The 12,088-nt window shown below is 39.8% G+C and overlaps 1 protein-coding gene across 22 annotated transcripts in view; it reads left to right on the top strand.

The window, feature by feature from the left end:
• The window catches only part of FOXP1 (forkhead box P1), a 629,894-nt gene that overhangs the window by 541,998 nt on the left and 75,808 nt on the right, over positions 1 to 12,088 (top strand). For all 22 annotated transcript variants that reach the window (XM_055110136.2, XM_034956872.3, XM_034956873.3 and 19 more), the window contains one exon: positions 1,370 to 1,574. In XM_055110136.2, the coding sequence (XP_054966111.1) occupies positions 1,370 to 1,574 (205 nt within the window). The remainder of the gene's footprint in view (positions 1 to 1,369; positions 1,575 to 12,088) is intronic.

Raw genomic sequence — 12,088 nt, 5'->3', positions numbered from 1 at the left:
ATTAAAATCTTTAACAGTTTAGCAAAGTAAAGATGTTTGGCTGATCACGTTGAGATGATTATCTATCCATTGTATTCTAAATGACAAAAATAAATTAAATTTAGACCTTGGCATTTTTTATTATGTGTTTCAAATGAATATAATGCACACAGCCTTCTTTTTTAATTCGATACCTTAGGTTTGGTAAGAAACATGTCTGTTTCAGCTGCTGCTATATAGTCAGAAAATGGCAGGCTTTCTGGGATGGCTATGTTACACTTGATTGAAACAATGAACTGCAATCCAGACGTCCACTTCTAATGTGGTATTGCCTTAGGATGTGCAGGGTTTATGTTTTCTTTTCAGTGTTCCTCCAAAGGAAGTTTTGTTGCTTGTTGTCGTTGTTGTTGTTTTTGTTAGTTGTCATCTAGAATATCTTTATTCTGTGCATGTGTGGGCTAGAATATGCATTGAGGTGGGATTTGGAAACCTGGGCTACAGAGGCATGCCAGCAGGATAAAGACGAAGAGGCCCACAATAGTGAGATTGGCATACTGATTGTATCTCTTCTTGGGGGAAAATACTGAATTCACTCCTTAAAACCCATGTCCATTTAGATCCCCTTTAAGAAAACAAGAGAACTTCATTACTGTAAGTTTATTTTACGTTTACGTTCTATTCTGCAATGGTTCATTACCATTGATCTAAGAAATGACAGTAATAATAGTGTTACTTGTATAAAAAGTTACACAGTTTTTCAGTAGACACATCCATCAATTAAGCATGTGGTACTAGAAACCAAAATTAATGAGGAAGATAGGTGTGTTAATGAAATAATCATAGTATAATCAATTTGACTGTTAAAAGTTGAAAAGCATTTCAGGAAGACGATATGAATTCATAATTTATGTCTAAAAGTGATTAATAAAAACTATATTTAATAACAAAGCTATTTGTCATCATTTAAGACTTAAGCACAAAAATTATTCATTTTGTAGTTCATGTTGTCATAATAGTATAGTTGAACAAATTTATTTTGAGCCCTTCTTTGTGTCTAAAACTAAGGTAACATCTATCTACTTTTCATCAAAATTGAGAAATAACACTTCGGATGGTTAGAGGCATACTGTTGTGGCAAAGTAACTGTGTTTTGAATCACTTTCACCTGAGTCTTTTATGTGCGATGAGGGCAACTTCCACTCAGTTGCTCGGTAGGAGGACACACTTTTTACTACCGCATCTGCCGTAGTTGGGAGGGGAAAAAAAACTGCACACACCGAAAAACCCCCCTAACACTAGGCTTTGTTTACTGACTCTTTGATTTAATTACTGTTTGAAGAGGACGGAATTAGCTGTTAATTGATTTAATTATCCAATTTGTTTGTTTCAGGCATGATTCCAACAGAACTGCAGCAGCTCTGGAAAGAAGTGACAAGTGCTCATACTGCAGAAGAAACCACAGGCAACAATCACAGCAGTTTGGATCTGACCACGACATGTGTCTCCTCCTCTGCACCTTCCAAGACCTCCTTAATAATGAACCCACATGCCTCTACCAATGGACAGCTCTCAGTCCACACTCCCAAAAGGGAAAGGTAGGAACCAGCCACTGAGATGGGTCCAAAACTGCCTTTAACATGAGAGGGGTGGGTGGCCCTGCCTCGTCATATCTCAGTGATCCCTAATTGGATCCATGTGACTTGAATGTGCATATAATTACTGAGGAATGTATTCAGTATGGTTTGGGTGTGAAGCATCTAATTATTTTCACCTTTTCAACATGGAATTAGCACTTACATAGATCTACTCTCAGCTTAGGAACCCGGGCAGAAGTCGTGTAGTTTCTCATTGGATGGGTTGGATTTCCAGGCTTCCAGGCCTACTCCTTCTGCCAAGTGCTCACTCCGTACAAGCTGAATTCCTTGGCTGGAAGTGCCTTCTAAGGGAATAGTAGTGTCTGCTGTGGGCAATTTTGAATTATGGTTTGAGAAAACATAGAACTTATGTTACTCTACATTGCTCCCCTTGAAGGCTGGGCGCCCATGTTTTTCATCATTGTGCCCTGGAGCACATGGTCTTTCCCGTATGTATTCTGAGTGAAGGTTTGGAGGATGGAGAGACAGAAGAGGTAGTGGTGGTGGTGGCTGGTGGAGGTGGGGGATCTGTTGTATATACTCACATAAACAGACACAGCACACTTTCTCTTCATTGTGGGATATAGTGTAGTACTGTCTCAACAGCTGTATTCCTATTTAAAAGTTAAGACATTTTATTTTTGAATTGCCCTGGGCTTTACATGAATGTTACTTGAAGCTGAGCTTGTTTTAGAGATCCAGAATATGTCATGTTAGCATGCAGTTCTAAGAAAATAAAGCTGTTAATTCATGTTATGGTATTCTTAGTACCCAGAAGCATTAATACCACTGTTTAAGTGCTTTTCAAGAATAGAAAATACAGTGCCCCTAAAATTGAAAACTTTTTGTTTGCTATTCCTAAACTGTTTATATTTCATAGGCAGAGCTTCCACACACAGAAGTAAAGAAACCGTAAAAGTAGTATGTGACAGTAAATGCCATTTCTCTCAGGAGAAAGCAAACTCTGTATTTTGTTTTTTAATAAAAATGGCTCAGTGAAAAAACATTTAATTATATATTTCAGTTATGCAATTACAAATGTAATTTCATATATTTCTCAAAATATTGAGTATTTAAGAAGCCTACTGTTTAATTAGATGTATATCTTTATACCAGAAAAATATTACCTGAACACACACACACACACACACACAGATACACACACACACAGATACATACACACACACACACACCATGTTCAAGTGTAAAACCATGAGTGGTTACCAGAGTTGAGGATAATACATATGTTTTAACTAAAATTTTCAACTATCCTTCCAAGATCATTTTGGAATTTCTGAGGCAGACACCGAAGAACTAAAAGATGCATTAAGCATGTTGGTTTGGAAGAGTTTGAAGAATAGATAGAGGAATAGAATGGTGGACACTGAGAATCTTTGGAGCCATTGAGGGAAATGTGGCTTCTGTTGTTTCTGGCCAGGATAGATATGTATGTCTGGAAGCCAATCTTAGCTTTTGCTTTACAATCTCTTATAATGTCTTCTTTTTTTTTTTTTCAAGAAAGAAAACCTTAGAGAGCATTAAAGAAAAGGTTCTAGGCTGTTGTCCTTTGCTATACTTGGTTTTGATGTCCTAAGGTTGATGCGTCCATTTGCTGCAGAGCGATTGAATTACATCTTTATCCATAGGCAGAGCAGGAGGCCATACACTGAAAAACGCCGACTGATGCACTTAAGGTATTTGTTGCAATCTCATCGGCTATTGTGGAGCCTGCACAGATTTCCTGTGACATAGAAAACTCTTCTTGTTTAGATGCGCTGTGCTCAGTTTCATTTTCTAAAAGGTTATGTATCTGCAGTCAGGTGATAGATTAGCAAGGAGGCAAGTGGGAGAAGAATAGCCCTTTTCATGTCTTAAGGCACATTTGAAAGTAAGTGGATCTGAGAGACAGTCTAATTCTGGGAGACTAAGTTTGTTTGAATTTTTTTTTTATGGTCCTTATTTGTCTGCACAAAAGTTGTGCTTAATCTTCATCATACTACACACCAGAATTAGAATATGGATCAGAAAAGAATTCAGATTTCAATGAGCCTTAATCTGAATGTAAAAGCAGGCTGAGTTTTCCAATTGTACATGCAAAAAAGAAGCAACTATGAAATTATATGCCACTACTTAATCTCTTGAATCTCTCAGTTTATATTATCTAGTAGGTTCCTAAACGTGGCTGGATTAAAAGAAAATTCCAGTCAGCACATTTTAACTGAATGTAGCTATCAAGACAAATGAGCACCTTCAGTTAAAGATAGTTCAGTTTAAGCTTGTAGAATTGATAATTAAAAAATCAATTAGGCCTGGTACGGTGGTTCATGCCTGTAATCTCAGCACTTTGTGAGGCCAAGGCAGGAGGATTGCTTGAGGCCAGGAGTTCAAGACTAGCCTGGACAATATAGAGGGACCCCAATTTCTATTAAACTTTTTTTTTTTTAAATTAGCCTGCCATGGTGGCATGCACCTGAAGTCCCAGTTACTTGAGAGGCTGAGGTGGGAGGATCATTTGAGCCCAAGAGTTTGAGGCTGCAGTGAGCCATGATCACACCATTGCACTCCAGCCTGGGCAACAAAGCAAGATCCTGTCTCTTAATAAAAAAAAAAAAAAAGCAATTATTAGTTAGCCAGCTTCGTATACATATAAATACTTCAAATGCATATTATGTAGCATTACCTTATTAGGCTTAATTTAAAAATCACGTGTGATAACCAGTTAAATACCAAAACAAAGCTGTCACTATAAAGGTATGGTCTCACTGTACACTGATCTGCCAGTTGTCTCAGGAGTTTCTTGTCACTGCCTTGGATAAGTTTTCTCTCTTACTCATCAATGCATTTGTGAAATACGTGTCCTTCCAAGCTCTTCTTTGATTTCTGTGTAATATTCTTTTCCCTCCATTCTGATGGGCAAGGAAAGAGTCTCTGCCACACTGAATAACCATCTGACCCCATGACCTTGATCGTGGGTTAGCAGCTTTAAGATTTCTTTCTGACATGATCTGGGGGTGCTCGATGGGAAAATTTGTTGGAAAAAGGTAGTGTTGTGAGAGTTACTGTTGTTTTCAAAGTAGTGAGATGGCTAATGATCTCAACTGAGTTGCATATGTATTTCCATGCCATTTGGAAAACTCCTTCTCCCCCACTCTTGCCCCCGTGCATTTTGCTGGCTCCTGTGAGCAGCCACTGCAGTAGCAGCAGCTCTGGGGTTTGGTGAGCTGCAATCTGTTAAGGAGATAAATAATGTGCTTGGCACGACACTCCTACTCTCCTCTTTAATTTGTCTTACACAAGGAAAATTATAATTAAATCATTCAGGGTAAACCCTTGAGTGTAGAGAAGGGAAAAAACACACTTTGGTAAAGATTGCCAATAGAAACCCACTTCCCTGTTGCGCAGGGTAGAGACATTTATCAATATTCAGCACTATTACGGGAGGAGCGGCCCATGTGATTTGTGAGGCGGATGCCAGCGTTCAAATCAAGGCTTGTTAAGATCCTGTCCCTGTGTAATCATGGACATTCAGCATCATTAGAATTCAGTACTGGCACCATGCTTCGTGCTTTGATTTTTTCCGACAATTTAATAATGTTTATTGTGCTGATTGTATATAAATTCATTGGTGCAATAAACATGCCTGTGTTGTCAGTGCCTGAGAAAAGTGTGGTGGGGATCAAGTTCAATGGCGCAGCTAAAGGGGAGCAGCAAGAGGAAGCAGGTGCATTCAAGCCTCTTGCTGTCATTTTATTCCATAGGGACAGAGAGTCTCGACTTCTTAGGGAAACAGACAAAACTCAGGCCTGGGATACCTGTACATATGAAGATACTGTCTTGTTTCCCTGTCTAATTGTCTTGCTTTAGAAAATTCCAAGTTTTGGTGTGGGTAAACAGAATCAACAGAATGCAAATGAAACATTTATTAAAATGCTAAATTTAGTAAAGCCCTTTGAGCTTCTTGGATCAAAGCAGCTATGTAAATACAAATAGCAATTACTACTTAAGTAATTGCCTAAATTAAAATTTGAAATATCACATTACATTATGGTGCACTAGGGAAAGGGACAAGAACTCACATTTAATCAGTTCCTTCTCTGTGCCAAGCACTGGCTAGACTTTTGCATATGGAGTGATGTCTCATTTTATCCACCTGACCACTCAGGAAGCAGTAAGGATGATTATACCCATTTTACAGATGAGGAAATCGAATAATAGAAATTAAATAACTAACCCAGGGTCATAGAACTGGTGGTTAGTGGCATATCCAAGATCCAAATTCAGATCTGTGTTTTAGTCTGCAAAATAGTACTTAAAGTTTTCATTCAGCATAGAAGTGAATACTAAATTACGATAAAATGAGTGTCCCTAAAAGATATTTTAATTTAATTGAAATTCAATTTGACAAAACACGTATTAAGTTAACCTACTGTGTGCAAATCCCTGCGTTTAAAAGAAAATACCAGAGTTTTCTCTTTTATGGTGTGTATTCATATTTACCAGGCCTTTCATGAAGCGGGATAGGTGGGATTTACAAGCTATAAATCATTTTGGTCTGAAACAGCACATAAAGAACATAAATGAACCTCATGGGGGATTTACACACAGGCAGATCCAAAATAACCTATCCCCACTTTTTTCCTGCCTTATAAATCCTGTGTTTCCTCAATGAACACATCATATGCTTTTTATTTCATTTCAGCTGTCCTCTATAGTCCAAATCAGAAATATTCCCTTTTTTCTCATCCCAGCTTTTTTGCTTTCAGTTCAGCCACCATCATTAGATGTTTTATAACTCGAGTATTTCTCGGATTCATAGCTGTTCTAAGTATTTGTTCCAAGGTGTCCTTAAGCATTTGGTCAAAGATGTTTCCTTAAACCCTGATCAGATTGCGGTTGGGCAGCCTCTGCTTTTTTGAGGTATCGTATTAGAAACAGGGGACGCACACTGGGCGCTTTACTCTATGAGGTTTAACCTACCCTCTCTTCAGTCACGATAGTCCTTGCCTCGTTCTCATCATTTATTGACGGAACCCTGTGTATTACTGTCGCTTGCATTTTCTCCACTCCACAGTTGGCAGTTGCCTTCAAATAACCCCTGAAGGTTTCCGCCTGGCTAGTGTACTTATAGACAGTTTCACTTGATACACAGTCTCTGTTTTTGATTTGTGGCCTCTTGACATGTTGCCATGTATTTGACTATGTAACAATAACATTTGTGTTTACAGGCCTTGTTATTTTCAAAAGGCAAGGAAGTTTGAAACATGTACATGTCTAGTGTTGCATTTTTTTTTCTTTTTTAAACTAAATTCTGTGTTTGTGAATAAATGTCAGTGCTCTTGGTTTACTTGCTAAAATTCTAGAAGTTAGTTTTCAGAACTGTTCCAGATACACAAGCCTTTAACTGGTGCATGTTCTCTGATATGTAGGACCTGTTGAAATTTAAGCAGTAAACTCTAGCTCCCATTATTTTGAAGAGTTTTTCCTCATTTCAGTTTTTTTTTCCCAAAAATCAGAGGACAATTTGTATTTATTTTGATTTGAAATACTGAGCAAGCTAGTTATTTTAAATCTTTCTTCCCCATTAGAGCATTTTGGAGAACCTGTGGTCAAATTCCCCCAAATTGTCTTCAAAATTGTTACTGCTACTTCCTGCCAACATGAGTCAAGGCATTTAAACAATCTATAACACTATAACAGAGCTCGGCAAATTATGGTCAGCCCGCCAAATCCAGCCCACTGCTTCGTTTTGTAAATAAAGTTTTATTGGGACACAGTCACATTCATTTACGTATTGTCTACGGCTACTTTGACACTACAATGGCAAGCTTGAGTAGTGGCAGCAGAAACCATATAGGCTACAAAAACTGAAATATTTACTATCTGACCATTTACAGAAACAGTTGCTGACTCCTGACCTTCACCATTAGCCTGGTATTTCTCAGATTCCCTGATGATATTTTCAGAGGGTATTTGTTAAACACACAGCTTCCTAGGCCTTTCTTCTGAAACCTGGACTTTCTTGGTCTGAGATGGGGTGCAGGAATTTGCATTTGCCCTACATACCCTGGAGTCTTGCTACTCAGAGGCTGCAGACCAGCAGCTCTGCTGTGACCTGGAAGCTTGTTAGAAACTCAGTCTCTGGCCCTGCCCCAGACCTGCATCAGGATCTGCATTGTAACAAGAGCCTCAGGAGTTTGGAATACATGTTCAAGTTTGAGAAGCAATGGAAGCTGTGTGTTTATCACTGAGGTTTTGACACTTGGAAAGAACAGGACTTTTCTCCAGACACTTGATTCACATCCCAGACAGGTTCTCATCAAAAGTCAGAGCTGTAGTTAAGGTGGTCTGGGGAGCAGCCCACCGGGGAGCCACCAGACAGGTTCAGTCCTCAAAACTAGTGACTTGCCATTCTTACGTGAGCCAACAGAGTAGAAATCATATGACTGAATGGACCAGACCCCATTTGCTTCCTTTCCTTAGGAGCTACCACGAGACCTTGACTTGAGACCCACTCCTTGGCTCTGTGATCACAGGCAAGAGACACAAATTTAAGGTTCTGTTTTGCTCTTGTCAAGGATGAAAGGACCTGACATGTGATGGTGGTGATGAGAATGCAGCTAACATTTATGTAACTCTTACTGTGTGCCAGACACAATGCTCAACAGACTTGACATAGGGCTTGATACTATACTGATTTTCCTATTTTTAATTTTTTTTATTTTTTATTTTTATTTTTTGATTTTCCTATTTAATCCTCATAGTAACCTTATGGGGTATTCTCCCCTTTGTACAGAGGGTGCAGCTGGGGCCCAGAATGATGTTATCGCTTGCACACGTCACATAGCTAGTTAGTGACCATGCAGGGACTAGACCTGAGATTTCCCTGACCCTCAGGGACTTGCAGTGACTGCCAGATTCTGGTGGCTCCCAGTGGGCTGCTCCCCAGACCACCTTCACTACAGCCCAGACTTTTGATGAGAATTGGACTACAGAGTGGGTAAAGCTCCGGATCAAGTCCAGATGGTAGCCTCCACTGGTTGTAGCTTGGGGCCAGACCTATCTTTTCAGCAGTAATTTAGAAGAAGCCCCCAGGAAAATCCCCATTGCCAGTTTCCTTTGCACCCACCTCATCTTTTTGCTGGCAGGGAAGTCAGGAGGTTAGAAACCAGTGACGCACAGTGGAGAATATAGAGGGCGTGCTGGGCATGTCTTGTCAGGTGTAGGGGACCGGAAAGAGGACCAGGTGTGGCTAACTGCAGAGGCCTAAGATACAGGTACTTATTTTTGCTCCAAAGCAGACTCTTGGCAGCATCACCGTCCCATGTCTATCTGTCGGGGAGGTAACCTACTTAGGGCAAAAGCTGTTCCTGCTGAGGTCAGACAGAAGCACCCTGGGGGCGAATCAGCATTTTGTACCCTAAACATGCTGCCTGGTGTTTGGCAGCCATCATGCTTTGAAGAACTGTGATGTGTCTGATTGCTTAAAACCAATCACTTTTGGGACTTAGAAGTGGGAGAAATGATTCTCTCAGGGCCATGTGGCATGGTGCCGTATCACCGCCTGTCATTCACACATGCAGGGAGGGCACCGGGAGAAAATCTTTAAAATATTGGCATGCCATAAGGGAAGGGTTTATGGGTTTTGTTTTTGTTTTTTTTTTTTGACTGTTCACTTTGTGGGGTGATTAAACAAAAAAACCTCAGCCATTATTCTCTAACAGCTGTTGTGCCTTACCTCAATAAAGTGCCTTTTACCATAACACAGCATCATTAGACTCTATAAATCTCTTTCTATTTATTGTGTTTCAATGATAAATGCTTTCCAATAAAATGACATCATGGGTCTGGAGAGTGATGTTCATTTTCTGAGTTACTCTTAAATTTGGTTGATTTGAATTTTTTTATTAGGATGTTGTATAATATGAATCTCAGCCACAGGCTATTCCGTGTCTAATGTGCCAGATTTCCCACCCAAAACCATCTTTGGACCCCCCATTTCTTTCACCTTGTAAGGTAGACATTCTTTTTTGATGCGCCGCTGCTGCTGATACAGGTTCTCTGCCAAATTCCTTTGTTGGCACCCAGGCATTTTGCAAGTATTTGCGCTTGAGTGGGAAGGCCTGTGTCCCCTCCTCCCAAATGTGTCTTAGCTTTCCTTAACATTTATTCCACACCAAGGGTGTGAGGGAAAGCATGTGGCAGGAGAAGAATGAGAACCAGCCTTTTGGAAACTCTGATGGTATTGTCCATGGTACTCGGTTTTACTCTTTTACCTATAAAAAGTTGTTGTTGAATTGCACACCTTCACCACTTAAATTAGACAGAAGATTTTCTTTGATGGATATTGAAACCAACCGAAAGTGCAAAGGGAAGTCAAGGGCCTTCCCTTTGAAAGGAAAAGTGGCTTGGAAAAGTCCTATTCTTATAATAAATGACAGCTGGGAGTCTTATGCTCTTAAGCCAATACTGGAGCCAGATGAAGGGGGGACCTATGCTGGAGACTTAAGCGGATGTCATGTTCCTTTTCAAGATTTGCAAAGATGCTTTTTTGCACAGTTATTCTGTTTTATTGCTGTGTTCGCACCAGTGTTACCCCGTAGCCTGGCTCCATAGGTCTTTCCGAGGGAGCTACCTCTCTGCCGACTGGCTCACTGGGGCAATGCAAATGAGTGCGTTAGATATGTACAGCATTCCTGAAGTTCTTTATTCCATACCCCTTTGTAATCAGTCAAGGCCTAAGTATATTATAAACTATATTCTCCTCATTAAAACAATAGTGGAAGCTCACAAAGGGAAATTGTTAATATGTGTTCCAGCTTGTCACTTCTGCCTGTGTGAATAAAGAAGATAACCGTTCCTTTGGGAAACTATTTTGGGAATTGAGCAACAGATACGCTAGCCAGAGAATTCTCTTAACTGTAATTTTCCTTTTTGTGTGTACTCTAAAATAACATCCTGTTGGGCTCCTCAGTGCCACTGCACAGACAGAGCACAATTGCCACAGCCCAGGTGGTGTTAATATGGGACAATCCCCCCGGGCACATGTCGCCAAGAGTTGTACAGCTTGTTCAGTGTCTTCATCCATATGGCAATCTGTCCCATTCACAGGAAGGCATCGGGGCTGCGCCGGGCGGGTACTGCGGTCAATGTAGTGTGAAGAGCAGGCCTCCACTCAGGCAGCCTCTGTTGTGCAGTTTGTTTTATTGTAGATCTGAGTTATGACGCACACACACTCACATGTACTCTCTCAACCAAGAAGAGATGCGAAAATAGCCTTGCTGGCTTCCTTTCCTCCCCCTTTATTTTTTGAATCACGTGGTTAACTCAGCAGGTACAATTCTAGTGCATGAAACACACTTGGTTCATAGAAAGTCAGTTAAAAACACACATCCACATGGACTTTTCTGGCTGGGTGGTTGTGTGTTAACATAAGGACTCCATGCTTGTACTAGGATTCTTCTAGAAATTAGTGGGTTTTGTTGTTCTTGCTCTCTCTTCCCCACCTCTTTTTTTGTTTTTTGTTTGTTTGTTTGTTTAGCATTTTCCATTGTGAAAACTATTTTGGTTGTCCAGTTTGGATTGTTGGTCTAATATTTGTGGTTTCTAAGTCTTAAAATGAAAGAAGAGAAAGAAAAAAGAAAATCATTATCCGCCTCAGAAATCTGAGAGTAAAACATTGGCTGGAGGTGTGAGAAGTGCAAAGAATCAGGAAAACAGAGATTTCCCAGTGCACAGGGTGAAAAATAGGGACTTTTTAAAAAGACACTTTGGAAAATTCACCAGGAGGCAAAAAGCCTTCTCCATTTATATACCCAAGCCTTGTTCTGCTTTTGTGTAACTATTTGTGTTCTTGTTTGGTAAACAAACAGACCCCATAGCAACTGTAGCTGATGATATTTATACTACCTGTAAGACTTCCCTAAACAAATAGACAGACTTTTATGACCTTCAAATTTCATTCCTTTTATAGTCTTCAAGGAAATCAGTCTAATGGCAAGCCGATCTCTCTCTTTCTCTCCATTGCTTTTTTTACAGTACTTTGAGATATGTCTTTGAAGGAGCTTTTGTGTATTGTGTATTTTACATCTTGGCTGTGAATGTTGAGTGTTTGAAGATGTACTGTGGCAGAAAGAAAGAGGAAACCTGAAGTGTTTGTGCAAATGATGTGATATTTGCTTTCAAAGGAGTCATTTTAGTAATCAGTGGAATTCCGGGTCATACATCCAAAAAGCGAACACTCCACCGAAATCATGACCATAGACCTGAGAATCAGGCAGATATCTATGTCTGTGACTCTACTTTCATGTCTGAAATATTGATAGAAACATTGTGGTACATATGAGCCCCTATATTCAACTTACATTTTTCCATATGAGTCAGATTTATGACAAGAACAAGATGTCTCGTGTTAAAGATCAGTGTGAGAGAAAAATGGCAGTTTACTTTAATTAGAAAAAAATTGACACCAAGAGCTG

The sequence above is a fragment of the Pan paniscus genome, chromosome 2, assembly GCF_029289425.2.
Source record: "Pan paniscus chromosome 2, NHGRI_mPanPan1-v2.0_pri, whole genome shotgun sequence".
NCBI classification, from domain to species: domain Eukaryota; kingdom Metazoa; phylum Chordata; class Mammalia; order Primates; family Hominidae; genus Pan; species Pan paniscus.
Note: the sequence above shows the minus strand (reverse complement) of the source record. Positions and strands in the feature narration are given on the sequence as shown.